The 27290-nt window shown below is 34.7% G+C and overlaps 2 protein-coding genes across 4 annotated transcripts; one reads left to right on the top strand and one right to left on the bottom strand.

Annotated features, from left to right (window-relative positions):
• Positions 1-617: 617 nt before the first annotated feature.
• gpr161a (G protein-coupled receptor 161a) lies at positions 618-12024 on the bottom strand. Of its 3 annotated transcripts, none has more exons than XR_012407616.1 (7): positions 11893-12024; positions 9295-9742; positions 6594-7306; positions 5222-5329; positions 4420-4542; positions 2511-3139; positions 618-1535 (listed from the first exon to the last, which is right to left on the bottom strand). XR_012407616.1 is itself a non-coding variant. In XM_073953649.1 (7 exons), exons 3-7 carry the CDS (start codon positions 9324-9326, stop codon positions 2868-2870), a joined length of 1248 nt encoding a protein of 415 aa, XP_073809750.1. In that variant the 5' UTR covers positions 9327-9408; positions 9549-9742; positions 11893-12024; the 3' UTR covers positions 2489-2867. The 3 variants fall into 3 exon arrangements, 2 of the variants coding, with proteins under 2 accessions (XP_073809750.1, XP_002662328.1); XM_073953649.1 differs by lacking the exon at positions 618-1535 and having other exon boundaries at positions 2489-3139; positions 9295-9408; positions 9549-9742; XM_002662282.8 differs by lacking the exon at positions 618-1535 and having other exon boundaries at positions 2489-3139.
• A 1197-nt stretch (positions 12025-13221) lies between these two features.
• Positions 13222-26429, top strand: atg3 (autophagy related 3). Its single transcript, NM_200022.1, is given in 12 exon segments — positions 13222-13407; positions 17857-17898; positions 17988-18037; positions 20185-20255; positions 20322-20429; positions 21438-21487; positions 21882-21972; positions 22075-22109; positions 22192-22347; positions 23292-23419; positions 23759-23827; positions 25759-26429. Coding segments are annotated over 12 exon segments (954 nt in total). The 5' UTR covers positions 13222-13335; the 3' UTR covers positions 25841-26429.
• The last annotated feature ends 861 nt before the right edge of the window (positions 26430-27290 follow it).

Here is a 27290-nt window from a genome sequence, read left to right as displayed (position 1 = left end):
TCTACTATGCCCACCACCACCCTCTTCCTCTTGGAAGGACATCTATCTACTTAACGTAATTACTGTAATCTATTGCCTGTGACAATGGGAACAGATGTGTGTGTGTATATATATATATATATGTGTGTGTGTGTGTGTGTGTGTGTGTGTGTGTGTGTATGCCATTCAATTAGAAAAGTGGCAGTTTATTTATTTATTAGGCCTACATCAGTGGTGTCCAAACTTGGTCCTAGATGGTCAGTGTCCTAGAGAGTTTAGCTCCATCCCTTATCAAACACACCTGAACCGGCTAATCAAGCTCTTACTAGATAAACTGAAAACCTCCTGGCTGGTGTGTTGAAGCAAGTTGGAGCTAAACTCAGCAGGACACCAGCCCTCCAGGACCAAGTTTGGACACCCCTGGCCTACATGGAAACAAAAAATGCACTTGAATACAGAAAGTGTTTTATACTACAGTAAACAATAGGGTTGAGCCTATTTAGAACTCAAAAGGCTATGCCTGTCTATGTAAAATATTATGCTATTTTTTAAGCTTTAGAAGAGTCAAAAACTTTTTAAGCCTGCCTTATCTCTACACCAATACATTACTGACCAATGACAATATAAGAAACAGACTAAGAAATACAAGTGCTGTTTATTATCAGAAGGATGATATAAAACACTGACTAATTCATAAAAAACAGTACAAAAAGTGTTTACATCTGAATTTACAGTACAAAAACAGTTATATGCCAAAAGATTAAAAAACCATTTCCACCTTCGTATCTTTAAAAAATAAGACTAGAATTATCAGTATTTTACAACATTGTTTTCACTGTAGAAATGTCTAATGGATCATGTACTAAAGTATGAACAGAAGACTAAATGTTGTCAAAGTAAAACAACAACACTTTGCAGAAATCTTTGCTTCCCTAATAGATAGTGGTTGATATATTTTGGCAGGATTAAGCATCGGTAAACATGCAGTACTGGCCACATCCAAGCTAAATATGACACCAAGCAATACATGATTTTAAGAAAAGCAGACTGAGAAAGATGTAAACAGTGCTAAAGACGAAAATCAAAAGGTTAATGAATGATGAGGTGTCTACAGTTATTAGATCGGGGCTAGTTGCCACAAAGTTAGCACTCTTTACCGTTAACGTAGATGTCTAGCTGTATAAATAATAATTAACAGGAAGTTTTCATTTTGGGTGAATTATCCTTTTAAACACAGTGTTTGTCAATACAATAGTCAATATTAAATAGGTCAAATAAAAAAAGACAAGTTATCATGTTTAAATGTAAATTATCCATTTTTATAAAGTACATTTTTAATCGATGCTTTCTTGCTTCAAAATGCCGAACAGTTTGAGGTGGTATCTATTTTATTCATTTTAATGAAAAATTCTGAATTTATGTTTATTTATTCTCATTTATTTGATTTCTCGCTTTTTTCAGTCTGACACTTTTTTTATTCTCTTATGTTTTTAAATATTTTTATTTCAAACTTTTATGTTAGTAATTACACTCATCGGCCACTTTATTAGGTACACCTTTCTAGTACCGGGTTGAACCTCCTTTTGCCTTCAGAACTGCCTTAATCATTCGTGGCATAGATTCAACAAGTATTGGAAATAAGGCGTTTATACAATGCTCAATTGGTACTAATGGGCCCAAAGTGTGCCAAGAAAATATCCCCCACACCATTACACCAACACCACCAGCCTGAACCGTTGACAAAAGGCAGGATATATTCATGCTTCATGTTATTGACACCAAATTCTGACCCTACCATCGAATGTCGCAGCAGAAATCGAGACTCATCAGACAAAACAACGTTTTTCCAATCTTCTGTTGTCCATTTTTGGTGAGCCTGTGCGAATTGTAGCCTCAGTTTCCTGTTCTTAGCTAACAGGAGTGGCACCCGGTGTGGTCTTCTGCTGCTGTAGCCCATTCGCCTCAAGGATGTACGTGTTGTACTTTCAGAGATGCTCTTCTGCAGACCTCGGTTGTAATGAGTGCTTATTTGAGTCACTGTTGCCTTTCTATCAGCTTGAATCAGTCTGGCCATTCTCCTCTGACCTCTGACATCAACAAGGCATTTGCGCCCACAGAACTGCCGCTCACTGGATATTTTTCTATTTTCAGACCATTCTCCGTAAACCCTTGAGATGGTTGTGCGTGAAAATACCAGTAGATCAGTAGCTTCTGAGACACGTTCAAAGTCACTTAAAGAACCTTTCTTCTGCATTCTGATACTCAGTTTGAACTGAAGGAGATCTAAATGCATTGAGTTGCTGCCATGTGATTGGTTGCTTGGAAATTTGGATTAAGGAGCTTTTGGGCTAGTGCACCTAATAAAGTGGCCGGTGAGTGTATATATATATATATATATATATATATATATATATATATATATATATATATATATATATATATATATATATATATAATTTTTTTTTAAATACTGTCCTCCAATCTAAAAAATGTTTAACCATTTTTATGATTTTATTTTTTTATTAAACTACTTTATAAACATGTTGTTCATAATTGTCAATTGTTTTTAATTGTCAATTGTTTTGTCTTATTTGTCTACTAATTTTCTGTAAGTGAAAATGTTTTTGTAGTCTTAATATTTTTGTATAAACCCATTTTGTGACATATTTATTTGAACAGAAACTAGCCCTTATATAAATCTGCTTTATATAAAACATAAATGTTTTTTTAATTGGTTGGAAATGTAACTTTTTTCCAGCCATGCTTGATTTATTTTGATCTTTTGTAGGATGAATATGATGGAATCTTTGCAGTATTAATGTCAGTGACGGAATTTGGAGATTCTTGGCTTTTGTCAAACACCTACCGTACTGAAAATGTAAATTAATTTATGCGCATATTTCCTCGATATCGTCCTCGTGGTCTTGATCTCTGTCATCAGCGCCGATGCCTTCGTCTATACTCTGTAGTCGAGCTCTCTGTCCGTCCGTCTGTCGTGAGCCTCTTTGTGCGGCTCGACATGATGAAGATCTGTCCATCTGAGTCTCGCTACTGAACAGCTGGAGTTTAGCGTCACTCTCGATGGCCTTCGCCATGCTGGAGGCGAAACTGTCAATCACCTGATGAAGCTCCGCCTTCAACTGCTGAGACTCCTCCTCCCCTGATCACACAATAACAATCACTACATCACCCTCAATAATATCAGCTTATGCACCAGGTATTATGTTAGAAACAATTCTATTGTTTATACCACATATTCTGTATTGAAAGTCTTTAAATAGTTCATATTTGAATTATTTTTATATTAAAATTATATTTCAATTTAGATTGTTATTATGATTATTATTTTTGTTCTTGTTGTTTTTAAGGTTATGAGTGAATGTGTAAGCATTTCATTGCATATCATACTGTGTTTGACTCCGTATGTGATAAAAAATGTAATTTGAATATGAATCAGCAACTGAAAAATGGGGTTTTGGACACTTTTCTGTGATAGGTTTGGGTTTTAGGGTCTATACTGTTTTGTAGTCGATGCAAAGAAAACAAATATTTACATGTAAGTAACATGTACAGCGAGTGGGCGGGGCCGAGAGCTGTGGGAACGGGATGAAGTCCAGCAGAGGAGCTCTGGATTATAAAAGGAGAAGAGACAGCAGTGGAAGATGAGAGAGGACCAGGCATGAAAACTTTTTGCTTTCAGCTTGGCGGCAGTCTCTGTGAGAAGCTGCTATCTGTTTGTTTTCTTTTATCATTATTAAAAACATTTAAATGTTTGCCGGTTTTCTGCCTCCTTCTTCCCGATAGCCAGCGACTTTATTACAGTGTATGTCTGTACTTAAAATAGGCATTGTAATTAGAAAATATGTCCGATTTGAAATGTAATTTATTTTATTAATTTATAAATAATAAAATGTATAATAATAATAGTAAAATATAAATAATTGCAATATTATTGTGAAGTGTCTTTTATTTTTCAAGACACTTCTATACAGCTTAAAGTGACATTTAAAGGCTTAACTGGGTTAATTAGGTGAACTAGGCAGGTTAGGGTAATTAGGCAAGTTATTGTAAAATGATGGTTTGTTCTGTAGACTATCAAAAAAAAAAAAAGCTTAAAGGGGCTAATAATTTTGAACTTAAAATGGTTTTAAAAAAATAAAAACTGCTTTTATTCTAGCCGAAATAAAACAAATCAGACTTTCTCCAGAAGAAAAAATATTATCAGACATACTGTGAAAATGTTCTTTCTCTGTTAAACATCATTTGGGAAATATTTAAAGAGGAAAAAAATCAAAGGGGGGCTAATAATTTTGACTTCAACTGTATATATATATATATATATTTAAGTAGTATTTAAAGTGGATAAAATGTAATATTTATTAATATATTAATAATCTTTCTCTAACCAAATTTTTTTATCTCGAGCACATTTTTTTCTACCTTTCATCTGCGGTTCCACCTGGTCCTCAAACATGACTGAACTCCTGCGCTTGTTGAATAAAGCAGAGTAGTGTGAGTTTTCTGCCCCTTCAGAATAATTATCCAGCAACATGGTGTCTGTCCCTGCAGAACAAAACAAAACACTTCAGGACAGAAACTGCTGTTGAAGATACTATAAAAATACATGTGTACAGTAGATACACTACAAGTTTAATTTTGGGATAAACATTTTAACAAAATTAAGATCTATGTGAGGATGCCTTTTACAGTTTTCTTATAAATGCAAAGTGTGTGTTTGGTCCGAAACACAATTATTGTTTGAAAAATGTAACTTAAGTTTAACTTCCTGTTTGTAAAATGTTGGATAAAGTTTGAGGTCATGCTTGAATGTTTAAATTGGGGAAAATTGTACTCTTGCTTATGTGATATTACTGAACTGTAACTCATCCAGGGACATTTTTTAAAACATAAATTATAAAGGCATTATAACTTCATTTTAATAGGCTTCATCATGCATTGAATGCTTTCAGATATTCATTGTAAAGTGAGGGACATACTTAACATCTGCTGCACATCATCACATAAAACAATTATTATGTGTGATTAAATTGGTCAACAATTAATGTCCTTCATAATATTTTTATCTGTATATAAACCAATTCCCACGTCATTATTACATAGCACAGTGTGAAATATTGAACTTAGTGTCAGTGAGCATTTGAACGAGAGTAATAATGCTGAAAATTCAGCTTTGCAATCCAGAAATAAATACATTTTTTCAAATGTGTGGATAGAAACACACCTGAGTCCTGGGAGAAGCTGAAGCCAGTGTCACCTGTGCTGCTGCCAGCTCCTAAAAGCTGTCCTCCTCCGGCCAACACAGCCGTCAGGTGCGGAGACATGCCAAGATCTGCAACAGAAACATGTCCGTTTAAGGCAGGACACAGTATTTGCACAGTATTTTGTGTTTCGCAGAAAGAATTTTAAAAAAAGTTTATGTTTTTTTGTAAAGCAAACCATCCCTTCCTTTTACGACAGTTCCCAAACAGTCAGCAAGCTAATTCAGATTATTAACAAATAAATTATTTATTAAAGTAATAATAATTTTTTGATTATGCATTATCATTTTAAAGTAAATTAATATATTACATATTTTATAATAAAATGTTATTATATCATGTTTATATTTTGTAAAAAAAAAAATATATATATATATATTTTTTTTTATAAATAATAAAAAAGACTGATTTCTTTTTATTATATGAATCATGAAATTAATAATAGCTATATATATATATATATATATATATATATATATATATATATATATATATATATAATTATATAAATAGTTATATATTTATAATAATATTATTATATATGTAATACTTTTTATAAAATAGTTATATTATTATAAGTAGATAATTATTTATATAATGATTATGAATTAATGATTCATATAACAAAAAATCATTCTCACAAATAAAATAATTAACATTTTATTACTTAAATGTAATAAGTTATATTACTATATTATAATAATATTTAATTTTTTTATTTTTTTAAATGATTATATTAATATTATAAAATGATTCATTTAATAAAAAATAAATTAATTAGAAAATTATTCTCACAAATAAACTAATTCATATTTTATAACTTAAATGTAAAAAATATATTACTATATTGTAATATTTTTTCCATATACTCTGCGTCGCCTAGTATATGGAAGTGCTGTCGCCTCACAGCAAAAAGGTCGCTGGGTCGCTAATTTGAGTCTCTGCTCAGTTGGTGTTTCTGTGTGGAGTTTGCATGTTTTTCCTGCATTCGCGAGGGTTTCCTCCGGGTGCTCCAGTTTCCCCCACAGTCCAAAGACATGCAGTACAGGTGAATTATGCAGGATAAATTGTTCGTAGTGTGTGAATGAGTGAGTGAGTGAATGTGGATGTTTCCCAGAGATGGGTTGCATCCGCTGCATAAAAACGTGCTGGATAAGTTGCCGGTTCATTCCGCTGTGGCGACCCTAGATTATTAAAGGGACTAGAAAATGGATGAATGATTCTCACATATAAAATAATGCACACGTTATTACTAACATCATATCCCTTCCCAACCAAACAACCACGGCATTGTCCTCCAACTCCCAATGAAAGCAACCAGGTTAAAACACTCACCTGTGATTCGGTTGGAGATGCTAAAAAGGCGGTTCTTCCTATGGCGACTAACGAATGATTCCCTGTAGTGGTGATCAGTGCAGCACATGCCCAGTAGTTCTTTCCTCACGGTCTTATTCCACAGCCCGTATATAAGAGGATGACAAGCCGCACTGATGAAGGACAGCCAGGACACCGCGGTCTCCAAACAGGATGACACACTTCCTCTCCCCCATAAGGCCTCAGTGCAGATCACAACCACATACGGCCCCCATGTCATCAAATAAGTCCCAATGACCACCAAAATAGTAACCAATGCTTTACACTGGCTGCCGGCGTAGATTAAACCTTTGCGGCTACCAATGGAGGAAACCGAGGCGGTGGAGTTTTTGCGTCCATTTCGATTGGATGACGATTGAACGATGACAACCGTCCCACAATGCACTTTACGAGCTTTGTGTCGTGCAACACGAAAGATTAGGCCGTAGCATATGAGCATGGCGGACAGGGGGACCAGACAGCACCACACTACCCAGAATGCAGTGTAGCTGACCTCACGATACCAGGCCACAGTGCAGGTCTTCTTGAAGGGGTCGAACTCGAAGGTGGACCAGCCGAAAAGAGGAGGAAGGCAACCTAAAAGAGAGTGAAGCCACAGGTAGACGATAGCCAGCGATGCTCGATTACCGGTGATCTTGATGGGGTAGACCATTGGGAAGAGAACAGCGTAGTACCTGACAAAACACAAGAAGTGATTTGTTTATTTATTTAGATCCCCATTAGCCACAACTAAGGCTGCATGATATTGGAAAAATCTGACATTGCGACATTTTGTTTTTCTCCAATATATATTGCGATATACTTTGTTATACTTAAAAGGAATGTTTGGTCACACTTGATTTTAAAGGTCCACAAAACCCCCTATTTCAGCAACAAAAAAAAGTCAGGAAAGTGGGTGTGTCTAACTCTGTTTAGGAAGGAGTGTCGGCGGAGAGAAAGAGGGAAGGGTCATTAACATTTGCATAAAAATGGGAGTTTCGGTTTGGGCACACGCAGATTTTCACAGAGGCAAAACAAACACACAGTCGCAGGGGAGAAAGACAGTGACTGTGTTTACATGGACAACAATAATCAAATTATTTGCCAAATTATTAAATGGTGGACTTTAATAACTGCAGCTTGGCTCTTTTATTCAGGAACATTTCATTCATGCCCCTTGTGACAAACAAGATATTTGATTCGAGAAACTGCTGAAAGCGTGTATTTTTAATGCAATGTTTAATACTGCATGGCGAATGAGATTACCAACTTAGATGCACTCGGTAGGTAACGTAGGCCCGGTGTTCTGCAGATTTTAGCTCCAACATTAATCAAACACACCTGAATAAGCTAATCAAGGTCTTACTAGGTATACTTGAAACACCCAGGCAGGTGTGTTGAGGCAAGTTAAAGCTAAACCCTGCAGGGCACTGGACCTCCAGGAACGAGATTGGTGACAGTTCTCACTCTTAGCAAACCATTTTGACTTTTGCTTCAGTAAACTCCTAATTTGCTTCTTATAATTAGTATTATTAGGGTAGTTTAGGTATTGGGTAGGATTATGGATGTAGAATAAGATCATACAGAACATGTGCTTTATAAGTCCTAGTGGCAGCCAATATCTCAATAACATGCATGCTAATAAGCAACTAGTTAATAGTGAGAATTGGTCCTTAAATTGTAACCAAATGTATTAATTTTGAGTGAGATCATTCAGTAGGGGAATGAATCATGCTAATGTATAATACATACATATATATATATATATATATATATATATATATATATATATATATATATACATACGTACATACATAGATACATACATACATATATATATATATATATATATATATATATATATATATATATATATATATATATATATATATACAGTTGAAGTCAGAATACCCTATTCACCTATACCACATGTCTTTGGACTTGTAGGGGATAACGGAGCACCCGGAAGAAACCCATGCGGGCACAGGGAGAACATGCAAACTCCACACAGAAACACCAACTGTTCCAGCTGAGGCTTAAACCAGCAACATTTTTGCTGTGAGGGGAACGTGCGCCACTGTGCACAGCCATATACACACACACACACACACACACACACACACACACACACACATATATATATATATATATATATATATATATATATACGGCGCCCGTAATTATTATCTTATGTACTAATTATATTATTCTGTAATTTTGTATAAATACTTTTGCATTAAATTGCTCATTTATTGCAACCCATCTGCAATATTTTGATCATTTTAACATACTGCGCAACACAAATGACTATAAACAATGATTTAATACACAATGATGGGTGGCGTGGGCGTCACAGTGGTGCAGTAGGTAGTGCTGGTGCCTCACAGCAAGAAGGTCGCTGGTTAGAGCCTCGGCTGGGTCAGTTGGAGTTTCTGTGTGGAGTTTGCATGTTATCCCTGCGTTTGCGTGGGTTTCCTCCGGGTGCTCCGGTTTCCCCCACAGTCCAAAGACATGCGGTACAGGTGAATTGGGTAGGGTAAATTGTCAGTAGAAAAGAAAATGCACAGAATGAATGAATGAATGGGTGGTGTTTTCTCATTTTGTGCCAAACATCAGTTATGAGCATAATTACAAGTACAAGGACTCACATTTCAGTTACAATAACAAATATACAAGAGCTCACCTGTCAATGGCAATGGCTCCCAACGTGAGCATGCTGGCAGAGCTGATGAGCAGATATAGCAGAGCCGAGAAGTTGCACCATACAACACCAAACAGCCATTCTCCACGAACAGAACTGGCCACGACAAACGGCAGAACCAGAACAGACAACAGGAGGTTGGAAAGCGTAAGGCTGAACACAAACTTATTGCTTGGCGTTAATAGATACGGCTTCCGATAAAGAGTCAGCACAACTAGCAGATTGCCCAGACATACAAACACGGCAATGGCTAATATGATGACAGACTCCAGGATCCAGGCGCTGCGGTTTTCCACATCTGTGGTGTTCGCCAGGGAGGTTTCATTGCTGCTGGTGTTCATGGTAAGTGCACTACATCATCCATATGCAGACCATGGATTTGTTTGCAGAGATACAGAGATCCGTTGCTTAATCATTTCACAAAGATGTCCTGGAAAGAAGAAAAAAAAACTATTGATTATTATTGTTATTATACATGCTTTACTAAAACTTGCCTTCTGTGGAGAGATATTTTGCAGAATGTCCAAGTATAGCAGCGGTTTTGCTATTGAATTGAATGTTAGCTGAATATTGTTATTGAAAACATCTGACAATTAATGTGATTATCCATTTATTACATATACACTCACCAGCCATTTTATTAGGATCACCTGTCTAACTGCTTATTAATGCAAATTTCTAATCAGCCAATCACATGTAAGCAACTTAACGGATTTATGCATGTAGACATGGTCAAGATGATCTGCTGCAGTTCAAACCGAGCATCAGAATGGGGAATAAAGCTGATTTGAGTGACTTTGAACGTGGCATAGTTGATGGTGCCAGACGGGCTGGTCTAAGTATTTAAGAAACTGCTGATTTACTGGGAAACACAACCATCTCAAGGGTTTACAGAGAATGGTCCAAAAAAGAGAAAAAACGCAGTGAGCGGCAGTTCTGTGGGCGCAAATGCCTTGTTGATGACAGAATGTCAGAGGAGAATGGCCAGACTGATTTCAGCTGATAGAAAGGCAACAGTGTCTCAAATATGCACTCGATACAATCGAAGTGTTGCAGAAGAGCATCACTGAACACACAACATGTCCAACCTTGAGGCGAATGGGCTACAGCAGCAGAAGAACACCGGGTGCCACTCCTGTCAGCTAAGAACAGGAAACTGAGGCTACAATTCACGCAGGCTCACCAAAATTGGACAATAGAAGATTGGAAAAACGTTGCCCGGTGTGATGAGTCTTGATTTCTGCAGCAACATATGGATGGTACGGTCAGAATTTGACGTCAACAACATGAAAGCATGGACCCATCCTGCCTTGTATCAATGGTTCAGGCTGCTGTTGGTGGTGTAATGGTGTGGGGGATATTTTCTTGGCACACTTTGGGCCCATTAGTACCGATTGAGCATCATGTCAACACCACAGCTCACCTGATTATTGTGGCTAACCATGTCCATCCCTTTATGACCACAGTGTACTCATCTTCTGATGGCTACTTCCAGCAGAATAACGCGCCATGTCATAAAGCGTGAATCACCTCAGACTGGTTTCTTGAACATGACATTGATTTCACTGAATTCAAATGGCCTCCACAGTCACTAGATCTCAATCCAATAGAGCACCTTTGGCATGTTGTGTAATGTGAGGACGTATCATAGATGTGCTGCTGACAAATCTGCAGCAACTGCATGGTGCTATCATGTCAATATAGATCAAAGTCTGAGGAATATTTCCAGTACCTTGTTGAATCTATGCCATGAAGGATTAAGACAGTACTGAAGGCAAAAAGGGGTCTAACCTGGTACTGGTAAGGTGTGTCTAATAAAGTGGCCGGTGAGTGTACATGCTGTGCACAGAAAATGTACATCAATTGCCTAAGTTTTCAGTAGTAAATAATGTATTTCTATGGACAAAACACATATACAGCATTTACATTTTACATAAAGAATTATGCTTGATAGCAAATTTCACTGAACGAATTAAATATTTGTCATATGGTTAATAATGCAATTATGTTAACAAATGAAACAAAGTTTTTGATTTTACAGCCATAATAGATCAATCAAGTGCAAAAATGAAGTGGTAATGTGCAAAATAACAACATCCAGGTCTAATATTAGATGAATATGGACCTAAAAGAAAGGTAACAAGCTGTTTACCAGCATAAAACCTCTTGTTATTTCATATACTATGCATATTCTTTTTTTATTAAAACTGAAAATCGTACTAAAAACTAAAATACAATCGTAAATCACAGTGAATTTGACTCATATGTTTCAAGTAACGTTAACGTTATAAGTTAGCTCTTCAGAAGTGTGTTGTTAAGTTTGATAACAAGTTCTCATAACGTTATAACTCATGTAATTAGCTCTTTACTGTAAAAACAAGAATGATACTTTAGAATAGCTTGGTTTTAGTTTAGTACACAGGGAATAATCAAATTACAAAGATATTTAAAAAGATACAAGATACTTAACACTCCTGTCTGAACAAAGCCCACTATTTAAACAATACTACTTTTAGTGTTAGTACGAAAAAAGTTTACTTCAGATGTGTATTAGTTTACGAGAAGTAGCAGGCAACTCACCTCGCTGCTTTAGGTGGTATTAAACGTCGCTTTAACGTAAATGTGTCGATATCGTGACTTTATTTACAGTTTGACGCTGACGGGACACAGAAACTACCGTTACCACCGCAATGGCGGATCTCCGTCTCTCTCAGCCTGAATCCCAGTCTGTGTGTGGTCTGTCTCTGTTTACACTACAGAGATTTAAAAAGTAAGCTTTGTCGAAAGTTTTAAAACAGTTTATAATCTTGTGAGTTGTTAAAAATACAGTTTGGTGACACAAGTAAAATGCGCTGTTTATTTAATAAAATGTTTCTATAATTTAAGTTTACAAAACAAGACCGTGACGAGGGTTTATATTATGTATACATTAAAATAATCGTGCGCGTTTGACTTTAATTTGCAAAAGTATGTTATTTCCGTACTTCAGTAACTTTGGAGATCACTTTTGGACCACCAAAGACGATTAAAGATTCCCGCAGGTGATGTCACAAGAGTCACGTGACCACGCTCGGCCAATGAACGATTTGTACTTAGTCCCACCCTCTGTTTTGGTTATTTTATTATATACGTTACATATTATACATATCAGTTTATAAAACATGCTTGCCAACTATTATTGTCTTACATCTTGAGAGAGAACGGTTTAATAAAGCAATGTCTGATGGCTCTTCTTTCAACATTTGATTTTGCATGAAGATGTTGGCATATTTTGTGACCTGGTGATTTGTATCCCTCTTAAAGCTTGGAAGTTGACAAATAAGTTTTGCTTAAATAACAAGATTAAAGAAGTGTCATACAAAATTCTCCATAGAAATTATCCTGCTAAACATGTTTTGGAAAGATCTAAACTTAATATTTCATAAATGTGAATTTTAAATAATTAATACAAATATCAGTATTAGATGCAAGATTGAAATAAATACATTTAAAAACTTAAATACAAATAAATAAATGTTATTATAAAATATGGAATCTATTATTTAAAAAAAATAAGATTAATACAATATAATAATTCAATAATTGCTTAATAATTAATGAAAAATACGGTTAAACAAGACAAACAAATTTATTAAAAACAAACAAATGCAAATTCGCATTAAAATACATAGAAACAATCTAAATATAAGTAGCAATAAATCAATATTGCACAACAGAAGCTAAATATATATATTCCCCAAAAATATATTAGAATTTAGGATGCTTACATGTAATTAAAATATAATCTTATGCATCTAAAATAAAAGATTAAAAAAATCACCGCTCCTAGGTTTTGCTTGTCAGAATGGTCAGAAAGAGGCGTCGTGTAATATCGCGATATCTGAAATGCGGAAGTGTCTGTCAGATGATTTAGGTCATGTGGTGTGGCTCGGCTAGACTGTCTTTAAACAGTGTAGTTAAACTCAAGCATATTTCATCAGAAAATCTCAGCTTGATCGCCAACGTGAAGACTCTTTTTCCAGCATGCAGAACGTGATAAACTCGGTGAAAGGCACTGCTCTGGGGGTCGCGGAGTTTTTGACGCCAGTTTTGAAGGTAAGCCCAGGAGTGTTAGCATGTTTTGCAGTCCGCATCAAGTAGCTGCTGTGTTGTATGTGAGGTTTAAAAAGAGTTAGAATTGAGATTAAAATACTCTGCTGGTGCAGTATTGATCAGTCAGAAGCGATCAATAACAACAGTTACGAATGTCTATTAATGAAAACATGCAACCTGTGAGATGGCCCGAACTTCAGCAGACGGAGTTTTAGCAAAAACAAACAGGCAAAGTTTTTAAATTGAGGTAAAGTTGGTTTTATATTCGCACATTCTGACTTTCTCCTTAATAATATAATTTCAGAATGGTGTTTTTTGCAAAATCTAAATAGTGAAATCATATTATCAGCCAACGACTATCAAAGTACAACATTGTTCACAGTCAAATAGTGCTAATGTTGCTTTTAAGTCACACTTGCTGGTCATTTCAGACCCAATATTAAAAAGTAGCATGGTAAACATTATAGGGAGAATGTCACAAGTTGTCACTAAACGAATGTGCAAATATAAAACCAACTTTACTTAAGTGTTTATATTGAGGTAAAGTTGGTATTTATATTCACACATAAAGACTTTATCCTTAATAATATATTTTCAGAAATGTATTATTTGTAAAATCTAAATTGTGAAATCATATTAGCAGCCGATAACTGTCAAAGTACAACATTGTCCACAGTCAAATAAATGGTGCTAATGTTGTTTTGAAGTCATACTCGCGTGCTAATTTAGACCAAATATTCAGATTAGCATTGTTAACTAACAATATAAAACTAACTTTACATCAATTGATGACAATTTCTTGCAGTGTGAGGTCAAATTTAGCTTTTAGAAGATGTAAGTGTTGTGTTTTCGTCGAGCAGTGATTCATAAAGGTGTCACATCAGTCAGGTTGTCAGGGTTTTCCTGTAACACAGTGAACATAAATGTTTGTTGACAATTTATTTTTAAACCCTTTGCAATCATATGTTGTTGATGTGTTCTCTAACATAAACAAAACATTTATTACAGTATTTATTCATCTTATGTTGTTCACATCAAGTTAAAAAACTAATTGTTCATTGTTAGTTTGTTTAACCTCACCATGTGTTAATTAATAGGCAACTTTGTATTTTATGCAGATGATACACAGCAACATTTTTGATTAAGGGAAAGTTGTTTTTTTTTATTCACACATTGGGACTTTCTCCTTAATAATATAATTTCAGAAATGTATTATTTGCGATTATTCTACATTGCAAAATTATATTAGAAGCCAATGACTATCAATGTACAACATTGTTTACCGCCAATTAAATAGTGCTAATGTTGTTTCGAAGTCATACTTGCATGCTAATTCAGACCGAATATTAAAAAGTACCATGGTAAACATTATAGGGAGAATGTCACAAGTTGTCACTGAATGAATGTGTGAATATAAAACTAACTTTACCTTAGTGTTTATATTGAGGTAAAGTTGGTATTTATATTCAAACATTAATACTTTCTCCTTAATATAATTTCAGAAAAGTATTATTTGCAAATTATACTAGCGAAATCATATTGGCAGCCAATAACTATCAATATCATATAAATAGTCCTAATGTTGTTTTGAAGTCAAACTTGCATGTGACTTCAGATTGAACAGTTAAATTAGCGTCATAAACAATATAGGGACTGTTAAAATCAACGATTGTGTGAATAATAAACCAACTTTATCTTCAATTCCGTTGGGTGTGAGGTCAAATTTAGCTTTTAGAAGATATGTCGCGTTTTCATCGAGCAGTGATGCATAATGGTGTCACATTAGCCAGGTTATCAAGTTTTTCCTACAACACAGTGAACATTAATGTTTGTTCATAAATGTCATATTGTAGCACTTTAAAATGTTTCGTTAATGTGTTCTCTAACATTCATTCATTCATTCATTTTCTTGTCGGCTTAGTCCCTTCATTAATCCGGGGTTGCCACAGTGGAATGAACCGCCAACTTATCCAGCATGTTTTTACGCAGCGGATGCCCTTCCAGCCGCATCCCATCTCTGGGAAACATCCACACACACTCACTCACACTCATACACTATGGACAATTTAGCCTACCCAATTCACCTGTACCGCATGTCTTTGGACTGTGGGGGAAACCGGAGCACCCGGAGGAAACCCACGCGAACGCAGGGAGAACATGCAAACTCCACACAAACACCAACTGACCCAGCCGAGGCTCGAACCAGCAACCTTCTTACTGTGAGGCGACAGCACTACCTACTGTGCCACTGCGTCACCGTTCTCTAACATAAACAAAACATTTATTACAGTATTTTTCGTCTTATGTTGGTAACGTTAGTTAATGAAACTGTAGTCGTTCAGTGTTCATTTTAAATCACAGTGCATTAATAAAAACATAATAGGCATGGAACGATAACTGTTTTCAAGGTATACAGCGGTTTGTAAAAGTCAAGGTTTTAAAACCGCCAAAATTTTCTGTAATACCATTCCTAAGGTTATGTGTAAGATTTTTTCTTTTCTTTTTTTTTTTTTAACTTTTTTTTAGGACAACAGTATCTTCAGCAGAAAGAAATATCCAAAGATGCCGTTTTAAATTGTAAAGAAATTTTAGTTTTTGAAACTAATGAAGACAGCAGAAGTCAAAGATTAATTTTAAATCATATAGCCTGACATGTTTAGTGCTCCAAAATATGATAAATCTTTCAAAAAAATAAAATGTATTGTTTTTAAAGGGAAAAAGGTTTTTGTTTTTTTACTCAGATATTTAAAAATAATATATTTTAGAGCAGTAATAACAATACCGTGAAACCGTGATTTTTTTATCCAAGGTTATCATATACTGGCCCATGCCTAATACATGACTGTGTATTTTATGCTGATGATACACAACAACTTTTTAGGTTGAAGTTGGTTTTATATTCACAAATTCATCCAGTGACAACTTGTGACAGGCTCCATATTTTGTTTACCATGTTACATTGAATATTGGGTCTGAAATCACATGCAAGTATGACTTCAAAACAGCATTACTGTGATTCATTTGACTGTGAACAATGCTGTACTTTGGCTGCTAAAATGATTTCCGAATGTCTGAATCTATAACCAACTTTACCTCAATGGTTTTTTGAGCAATTTTGCCGGGCAATTTTGCAGAGTGATGTTGCCTGCTTTTCTTTTTTCTTTTTTTTCTTTTTTTATTAAAAATGGGCAACAATGTTGTATTTGTACCCCATTGCCATAATTAGTTACCCAGTGATATTGTTCCTCTTTTATGACATAATTTTCCAAAGTTGCCCAGCAGCATTGCTAAAAAAGTTACCCTGTGTATCATCAGCATTATTAATGAATTAGTCAATGTTAAGATTAACATTAACTGTGATTTATAAATCCGTTTATGTCATGTTAGTATATAAATACATTGTTTTAATAATACTTACTGTAAAGTGACCATCAATTCTTAAGTTAACTTTCTTTCAAAGCTGAAACTTAAACGTATTATCTTTCATAAATTAAAAGGCTTAATATATAATTTAATTAATTAATATATAATTAATATAAAAATGGTAAAAATTGAACATACAGAGGTTTTGTCTTGAGCATTTGGCCTATTTGTTTGGGATCTTATACAATTAGGAGTGAATTTGTGCTTCGTTTGTTAAAAACGCAAAATTCTTGTTTGTGCTCAGTAACAACTTGCATAGATCATGTAAATAATTCAGTCAGTGTTTTTAAATAGCAACCAAAAAGTAAGTTAGAAACTGCAAAAAAGACAAATCCCACGCAATATGAAAAAAAAAGTATATTGAGCACCTGTTCAGTCACACGATCCTCATCCAGTTTTTAGGGAAGTGGAGGACAGAAACTAATTGTCAAGCTGATAACGTCTATCGTGCAGCATTTTTTGTGGAACTGCCATACCTTGTGATTCACAAAATAAATATGTGACATTAAATATGTCCAGGAGTTTGGGTCACTTCAGTTTTTTACTAGGTTGTTTCACATTTATAATGAAAAAAGTTATAAATATAAGTATGATGACCATTTAAAGTAATAAATAAAACAGTAATTTAATAAATACCTACAATTTTACATTATATAAATAAAATAAAACAATGATTTTTTAAATGCAATTTAATAAGTTTATTTTCAACTATCTGCTAAATTCATAACTAAATGTATTGCAACTGTTGTACAGTGACTGCTGTATTTTCATATTAATCATGTGTGTATTTGCATTCAATATTGCAGAACAGTATTAAAGTAGTGCAAAATAATATTGATTTATAAGCCGCATCTGTTATTGATCTGTTGACCGCAGTCTACCAGATAACTATTACTTTGACAGATTTAACTTATCAAAAGGGCAAGGCACGGTTTGTCAACTTGCATTTGAGTTAGCAAAACTCTCTTTCAGACAAGTCATCTTTATTGTCCAGATGTTATTTATATCCTGTGTTGCTTTTTTTTCCAGGAATCTAAATTTAAAGAAACTGGGGTTATAACTCCAGAGGAGGTGAGTGTGCATTCTGCCTTTGTTATGGTTGGAAGTGTGCAATTTACATGCAATGATTCAAACTCAACAGTGCTTTATTTTCTTTGCAGTTTGTTGCAGCAGGAGATCATCTGGTTCATCACTGTCCCACATGGAAATGGCAAGAACACACACAGTTGGCTTTTGTGATTTATGAGGACTCCCCATAAGTGTAATGTATTTTATACTGTAAAAAACACTTATATGGCCTAACTCTACCCCTAAACCTAACCCTCTCCGGAAATCCGTGGCAAAGTTTAATGTGAAAAAACCCTGATTTTAATTTATTTAAAATGACAAGTACACAAGACATGTCCTCATCAACCATCTCATTTAGGGCTGCTATGCGAAAATATGCGATGTTGCTGTTGGGTTTTGCGACAGTGATATTTCTTGCAATATAACATTTTCCCTAGAGAAAAAGTATTTTTATTTGTCTTTTAATAAATGATTTATTTATGTAATGATCATACAAAAATAAACGGGTAATAATGGATATTTTTCTCAACTAATAAACTTTTCTAATCTGAATAAACTGCCATGGTGCAAGCGTTTCAACACTACGAACGAATGAAAACCTGGGCAGATATTCTGAGCCTTATTGGCTGTTGTCAATTTCCTATCTAAACTTTACTCTCTTCATTAGTTTTTATTTACAGCTCTAGATTCACCCTCTAACCAATAGTAGAACAGTATATACTGGCAAGGCAGTCAGTGCTGATAGTCTCGAAATAGTTCAATATTCTGCTCTGTGAATATTTAATTTCTTCAACCCAATTATCTATGCATGAGCCACACATGCTCACCGGATAAGCAAAGACCATTTAAATGAACTCGTTCACTGTCAACAAAATGTGGTTATTGTATTGGCTTGTTTTTTTTTTTTTATCAGTGTAAGTCAAGTTATTGAGCTAAATGTTAAAAGACTTATAAAGATTTTTTATTTTAATAAAATCCTAATATTTATTACAAAGCATCTTCAGTCTGTTTTCGTCCAAGTGCATTCAGAGTTTTTTGTTTTGGCCCAGAATTTTCATTTCAGTGCATAATTTTTAATTTATTAAAATAATAATAGTTATTATTACAAAGCAGTTTTGGTCGACGTTTTTAGCCAAGTACATCCAAGTTTTCTGTTTTGTCAATGAATTTTTTATTTCGGTGCATATTTTTTTAATTTAATAAAATAATGATCTTTATTACAAAGCATTTTCGGTCTATTCTCAGCCAAATGCATTCAGAGTTTTTTATTTTCGGTGCATGTTTTTAATTTAATTAAGTCATTATAGTTATTACAAAGCATTTTTGGTCTGTTTTTGGCCAAGTGCATCCAGAGTTTTTCGTTTCAGGCCAGAATTTTATTTTCGGTGCATTTTTTTTAATTTAATAAAATATAGGCGAGGCAGTGGCACAGTAGGTAGTGCTGTCGCATCACAGCAAGAAGGTCGCTGGGTCGCTGGTTCGATCCTCGGCTCAGTTGGTATTTCTGTGTGGAGTTTGCATGTTCTCCCTGCGTTCGCGTGGGAGGTGCTCCAGTTTCCCCCACAGTCCAGAGACATGCGGTACAGGTGAATTGGGTAGGCTTAATTGTCTGTAGTGTATGAGTGTGTGTGTGAATGTGTGTGGATGTTTCCCATAGTTGGGTTGCGCCTGGAAGGGCATCCGCTGAGTAAAAATGTGCTGGATAAGTTGGCGGTTCACTCTGTTGTGGCGACCCCGGATTAATAAAGGGACTAAGCTGACAAGTGAATAATAAATAACTATAGACATTACAAAGCATTTTTGATCTCGATATTCAGCCAAGTGCATCCAGAATTTTCAGTTTCGGCCCAGAATTTTAATTTCGGTGCTTATTTTTTGGTGCTTATTTTTTGGTGCTTATCCTGATTTTCAATTTCAATGTATTAAAAAGCAATTTCTTGCATCTTTCTACAATATTAATATATTGCATGTACTATTATCACGATAACAATAATGTTTAATATATTGTGCAGCCCTAACCTCAACATTGTTATATTATGGTCATACCTATGTCATTATGCAAATGTTTGTCCTCATAAATCACTTAAACAAGCACACACACACAATTTTACCTGCTATCTATATAGAGACATACCATATACCTCCATTGTTTTTATGTAGAGCCAGTTCTTAATACTATTATCTAGTCCTAAAATTAAATGCTTAAGGCTTTTCAGAGGAATGTCAGATGTACAATATGCTTCAGCTTCTTTTCTGTGGCCTTTTAAAGCATTTTTTTTGCACTTTTAGGGCATCTGGAGAAGAAGCAAAGGTGAAGCCCTATCTGCCCAATGACAAACAGTTCCTATTAACTCGAAACGGTAAGCACAGTTCAAACGTTTTGTTTGTGGAATGTATTAAAGCTGAATATGTGTTTTGTGCTTTAGTTCCATGTTATAAGCGCTGTAAACAGATGGAGTACTCAGATGAGCTGGAGGCCATCATAGAAGAGGACGATGGAGATGGCGGATGGGTGGACACCTTTCATAACTCGGGTAAGAAACAGAAACTGAGTGTATGTGGTCATGTGACTATGTTAAAAATGTCTAATTTATGCACTTCTTTTTTAATGCACTTTTGATATGACGAGTTCATTTGCAAAAACAAAAAACATAACTCTGCTTTTATTAATTTTGGAAATTTATAAACATTTGGAAATGTTTTTTTTTTTTCATTCTAACTCTTTATAGTGTTGGGCCGGTTCCTTTCATATCAAATCACTTTTATTGTCACATCATCAGCAGCACGTGTGCTATGATGAGTGAAAAGCTGGCTCCAGACAGTACAAAATACAGATTTTGGTTTTGGACTGGTTTATACGTCCAAAGCGTTTATGCGTCAAGTGACCGGCTTAACCCTCGGCGCATGCAACGCGCGTAGCTGTGCATTTATACTTCTGCGCGCTGTCACTGTTGGTCTGCATTAACACTTTCGAAACTCCAGTGGGCAGTGAGGTGTTAATGTTCCTCTGTGTCGAGTTTCTTTGCTGCTGTTTTGTTTTTTCTGAACGCTTTCTGAATGTACAAGTGGCTCAAACTCGCTCATTTTGAGGCAGGAACCGGCGGACATGCAACAGCTCTAACTTTGAGGTAAACATAAAACAAAACTTTCCATCTGGAGCTCCTTCACGGGACTCCACACTTGTAAACAATCGCTTCATTGAGCTTGTGCTGCTCTCAGTCCTGCCCTGACTCGTCAGCACTACCAAGCTGACCAATCACAGAGCTTGCTCTACACGTCGTTGCAACGTGTTAAATTTTTTGAGAGGTCCACGTCAGCAACGCCGACAGCCACGGCGTACGGCTATGCGTCAACGCGTAAGCTGCGCAGTAGCATATGCGTGCGCTTGACGCAGAAGTATATATCAGCCTTAATGTTAGCAGGTATGGCACAAAATGTTTTTAGATGCCATTTACACCTGTTTACAGAGTGATCGGATCAACAAAACCATATTTTAGTATCATGTGTCAACGGAGCCTTATAGACTTTTTTTGTATTGCTAGGTGTTACAGGGGTGACTGAAGCTGTTCGGGAAATCTCATTGGATAATAAGGTTAGGAAACACTGTGTGAATTACTTAGAAGTTGGAAAAATAGCATTTTTAGTAATGCTCGTATGTTTTATTTTCTATATTTTCCAGTTTTAGTTTAATTTGACTTATTTTGTGTGTGTATGTTGTTAATTCATTCTTATTTTAGATTGATAGTTAAGTTCATTAACTTGAAAATGAGTTTTATTATTTGTCATCAAGTTTTAAATAATAGTTCAAAGTAGTTTTTGCATTTTCTTTTTTTAATTAATTTATTTTTAAAATTGCAATTTTTCTAAATAGGTTAATTTTTTGTTTTTCATAGATATTTTAGGTCATCAAGTTAAACTAAAAGAATTCTTTATACTGTACATTAGGTCGCTTATTATGTCATCATTTGTTTTGTATTCAAATGAAGGATAATATGAATATGAATGTGAAGACGGGTGCCTGTGGAAATAGTGGAGATGACGATGATGATGAAGAAGGAGAGGCGGCAGACATGGAAGGTAGACCTGAATTTTTATAAATTTATTTATTTATTACAATATTGTTAATACAAATTGTTATCTAGTCTACACAACTTCAACACAATTCTGTTTGTATTTCAGAATATGAAGAAAGTGGACTTTTGGAAACAGATGATGTGAGAAATTAAGCCAAAAACATGATTTCCAACAACATAATGTGCTTTTTCTTGAATTACTTGTTCATGTTTATTTCTGTAGGCCACTCTTGACACAAGTAAAATGGCTGATTTAAGTAAAACTAAGGCCGAAGCTGGAGGGGAAGATGCCATTCTACAGACAAGAACTTATGACCTGTATATCACATATGACAAATATTACCAGACCCCAAGACTATGGCTGTTTGGATATGATGAGGTAATTTTGCTTTATTATGCTTTGACGTGATGCAATATATTAATATCTTAGTATTGTTGCTGTATTCAATTTGTTTACAGGGCCCATTTCCTATTTTCATATATTAGCGTTTATGTAATGTGTAAAATAACAGTTTGTGATGGTAAAAAAAAGTGTGAAAAAGGTCAAATGAGTTGCTATCTGACATGCATTGTAAGTGGCTGACCAATAACAACAGAATTGGGCCCTCTGACCAATCACAGCAGAGCAGGCTTATAGAAAGGCAGGGTTTAGAGAGACCCGGTCCTTAAACAAACCATTTCAGACACAGTAAATAAAGAGCTGCAGTGTTTATTATAAAATAATAAAGCATTTCTTAGACCTTAAGTGGATGTAAACCTGTTGTGAGAGACCTCCAAAAACTAAATGTTACATTTAAAATAATAGGTTCTCTCTCAAAGGCTCATCTAATAGGCTTTTTACTCATTTGAGGCCACTGCTGAATTATTTTGACGATTTGGCACATCTTGATGTGGTTCTTTAGGAAATAATTTCATGATTAGATTTAACCCTCACTTTTGCTTTCATACGTATTGACCCAGAGACAATTCAAAACAACCAAAATCACAATAACCAGGACTCAGATAGCCATTATCCTTATTTATTCAGCTACTCCTCAACCATAATGATCAGCATTATTAATTTTAAAGTTTATTTTATGTGTTTATTTACTTTGCTGTTTTTTTTGTTTGTCTGTTCACTCCTTTATTGTTATATGTTTAATATGGGGGGGTATATGATCATTTATGTTAATATAAGTGTTTTTAAAAGAGAAATAAAAGTCGAAATTGCACATTTGCATACAACAAATGCTTTTTTTATTTACTTGTGTTTCATAAAGAAAGTTGAATAAAACCAATAATAATAGGTGGACTTTAATGGCAGAGCGTTGTGCTCTTTCACAGGACAGACAGCCTCTAACTGTGGATCAGATGTATGAAGACATCAGCCAGGATCATGTTAAAAAAACCGTCACCATTGAGAATCACCCTAATCTCCCTCCACCTGCTATGTGCTCCGTACATCCATGCAGGTAAATGCAAACATTTATACCTGATTTGATTAGCATATTTTTTCAGAACAACTTGGTTAACTTAAACTCACGCCAACACGGGGAGGACATGCAAACTCCACACAGAAATGCCAACTGGCTCAGCCAAGACTAGAACCAGCGACCTTCTTGCTGTGCCACAATGCATTTCATTGTATAATATTAAGTTAAAGCTGACATCACCAAATTACATTATATGTTTTTTTTTAGATCAAATTTCCTCAATGTTTCATTTATTATCTTATTTATTAATTGACTTCCTTTCATTTACAGTACACCTTATTCAAACTAATAATCTGCTCTTCTGTGTTTATTTGACAGACACGCTGAGGTGATGAAAAAGATTATCGAGACTGTGGCGGAAGGAGGAGGTGAACTCGGGGTCCATATGTATCCTTTTTTTCCGAAAAAATCTTCTTAAAGGGTTAGTTCACCCAAAAATGGCAATTCGGTTATTAATTACTCACCCTCGTGTCATTCCAATAAACCAAGGCTTTGTCTAAAATCGCCTACTACCCAGTAGGTACTGCATTTGTTTTTAAACTTACTACTCAACCGTTAAAAAAGTATGTTCTGTACAGTATGAATGTGATTAGTTTGAATGGAACTCGGGCGTCCTACATCCACCATTTTGTTATGATCACCTACACCCATCAGTTTCGTCACTTCACTCCCATTCATAAATTCTCTCGTGGTGCATCACAGAATAGCATTGCATTGGTAATTCTTGAATTCAGACCTACTACTCGGCTTGCATGCTGTTTGAAGCGTACTATAGTATGGACGTATGCAATTTCAGATGCAACCTGACACCTTAATTGATCTTCAGAACACAAATTCAGATATATTAGATGAAATCTAAGAGCTCTCTCATCCTCCATAAACAGCAATGGTCCTGAGTTTAGAAAAGCAACCAAAAACATAGTCAGAACATTTCATTTTAAACATTCACTGTATATGGAGGATGAGAGAGCTCTTCTTGATTTGTGTTCTGAAGATGAATAAAATAATTGGTAATTATTAACATCAAGCATTATTTTAGAAGCACATTCTGTTCTGTTCAGCAGATTTATTATTATCATTATTATTTTTTAAATATTTCTAAATCATTTATCCTGTGCTCATCAATGCTGCATTGTTTGTAGTAAAACGTTGTTTCAGTTACTATAAACTTCAGTTTCAAATGATCATGCAGAAATCAGAATCAAAACAAATTTAAAATCAAGAAAAACATTAATTTAGCCAAACGTGTTCAGCCCTTTTGCTTATCAGAATCATAAAATGAACATTACCAGTTTGCAAAATTCTTCAACATATCTTATTTTCTGTTCTAGTTTACTTGTTCAAAACCTGTTTCTTTCTTTCTTAAGATATTTTGATGTAAGATAAGCGCTGACTTGTATAGTATGTTTTTTTTATTATGAGTGTCAATGGTTACCGCTTTGCAACATTCTTCAAAATATCTTCTTCTGTGTTTTCGTTTATTTGTTCAAACCGTTTTTTTTCTTGAAGATAATGTGAACAAATAAACAAAAACACAGAAAAAGATATTTTGAAGAATGTTGCAAACCAGTAACCATTGATGCTCTTAGTGAGAAAGACAAATACTATACAAGTCAGCGGTTATATTACATCACAATATCTTCAAGAAAGAAAGAAACAGGTTTTGAACAAGTAAACAAGAACACAAAAGAAGATATTTTGAAGAATGTTGAAAAATGGTAACCATTGACACTCGGGAACATTATGGAAGTCAATGGTTACGACATCACAATATCTTCAAGAAAGAAAGACAGAAAGAAAGAAACCACAGGTTTTGAACAAGTAAATGAGAACACAAAAGAAGATATTGTAAAGAATGTTGCAAACCGGTAACCTGGTTACGACATCAAAATCTGTTTCTTTCTTTCTTTCTTGAAGATATTGTGATGTTGTAACCATTGACCTCCATAGTATTTGTTTTTCTTACTAGTTTCAATGGTCACAGTTTTGCAACATTCTTCAAAATATCTTTCGTGTTCTTGTTTACTTGTTCAAAGCCTGTTAGTTTGTTTCTTTCTTGAAGATATTGTGAACAAATAAACGAGAACACAAGATACTTTGAGGAATGTTGTAAAGCGGTAACCATTGACTACTTAACCATCAAAAACTGTGAAGTAAATGGTTTTGACATCACAATATCCTCAGAAGAGGAAATGAACATGTTATGAGTAAACAGAATATTTAAGTGAACTGTACCTTTAATTCATGCAGTTGTTATTGTAATAAACAAATGTTTATTCCCCTTATAGATCACTTTACCTTAACCTTCCTAACTCCAGGTATCTTCTGATTTTCCTGAAATTTGTGCAAGCTGTCATTCCAACAATAGAGTACGATTACACAAGGCATTTCACCATGTAGATCCCACAGCTACGACAACATGGATTGTTTCTGCGCTAAAGAAGCGGCGACAATACGAACCTCGAAAGACTCTCTGTCCTGAAAAATGCTGGCAATGGTGTATGAAACATCTGGGAGAGGATCTGACGGTCAAATCACACACTCACACACACACACATTTAAATCCAGTTTCCTAACTATTCTTCAGCTTAACCTCTGTACTATCACTTGCTCTTAATGCTGTCCTGAAATGAAAAGTGTTTTATTTTATATTTGCGTTACAAAAATATATAAAAATATAAGCCATGGCAAATAATAAATGGCTGTTCAAATATGTTGGTGTTATTTGTATGTTCATGATCATTTTGTGTGTGCGAGGTGAGCTTGTTCGATATGCCAGCTTGTCTTAACGCGTTGTACTTTGAATGTAGGAATCTCTGTCTTGGTTTCTGATTATTGTTGTGGTAAAGATGTATTCACAAATCCAGCGGACTACATCTATTGTATTTGTGGATTTTAACGTATTGTACACAATGTCAGGAGAAGCTGGAGCTAAATTGGTGCTTTGTTCTATGTTGGTCCACAGATAAACACAAAAACAGTTACTAAATAATAAAAGTCTGTGTAGTCTTTAAGGGAATTTAATTCATACACCTTAATGCAACAATGAGTGCTATTAATTCTAAGATATGTGAATCTGTTAATAAAACACTCTTTTTATGGAGGATTGCTAGTTGTATTAACTACTTTGGGGTTACTGTGCTATATTTACCTCAGGAAATATATTGTTATATGTGTAGTGCTCCTCACAAAATAGACAACACTAAAATAAGATGTAAAATACACTTTGCTGAAGCTATTATTAATGTAAGTTAATGCTAATTTCAACTAACATATATTTATTTGGGTTTTAATAAAGAAGTAAATGTTATTTGATTTAACTGAGCTGATGGGAAGGCTAACAAAAACGAACTAATAATGCAACAAATATATTCATTGTAATAAATTTGGACATTGTGTAAGCTGTCAAGTATATGCTAACAAGGGTTTTTAAGGTTTTTTTTTCCTAATTTAGATGTAAAATGTCGTTATTGTAAGTTGTTTACATAATGTCATTATTATTATTATTATTATTATTATTATTACCTCAGAAAATATATTGATAGTTTTAAGTGCATTGCTCATCACAAAATAGACAACACTAAAAGTGTAAAAATACACTTTAACGAAGCTGTTGTTAATGTAAGTTAACGTAAGTTTTTTTAGTTTGTTTTAATAAGAAACTAAATGATATTTGATTAAACTGAGCTGATGTGGAGGCTAACAGAAATGAATAAACAAGTCAATAGAAATCATTGTAAATTTTGACGTTGTTTAAGTTGTCATTTGTGTCCTAACAAGGACTTATAAGTCATAATTTTTCCGCTGAAAAAAATGGTTTAAACCAGCATAGGCAGGTTGGCTGGTTTAA

Source organism: Danio rerio, chromosome 6 (genome assembly GCF_049306965.1).
Source record: "Danio rerio strain Tuebingen ecotype United States chromosome 6, GRCz12tu, whole genome shotgun sequence".
In the NCBI taxonomy this organism is placed as follows: domain Eukaryota; kingdom Metazoa; phylum Chordata; class Actinopteri; order Cypriniformes; family Danionidae; genus Danio; species Danio rerio.
Note: the sequence above shows the minus strand (reverse complement) of the source record. Positions and strands in the feature narration are given on the sequence as shown.

Coding starts and splice junctions, on each gene's coding strand:
- gpr161a (XM_002662282.8), bottom strand. CDS start 9,653: ATGAACACCAGCAGCAATGAAACCTCCCTGGCGAACACCACAGATGTG. Junction 4,543..5,221: donor CAGCTTCTCCCAGGACTCAG/GTGTGTTTCTAT, acceptor TTTGTTCTGCAG/GGACAGACACCATGTTGCTG. Junction 3,140..4,419: donor GGTGGAACCGCAGATGAAAG/GTAGAAAAAAAT, acceptor TTGTGTGATCAG/GGGAGGAGGAGTCTCAGCAG.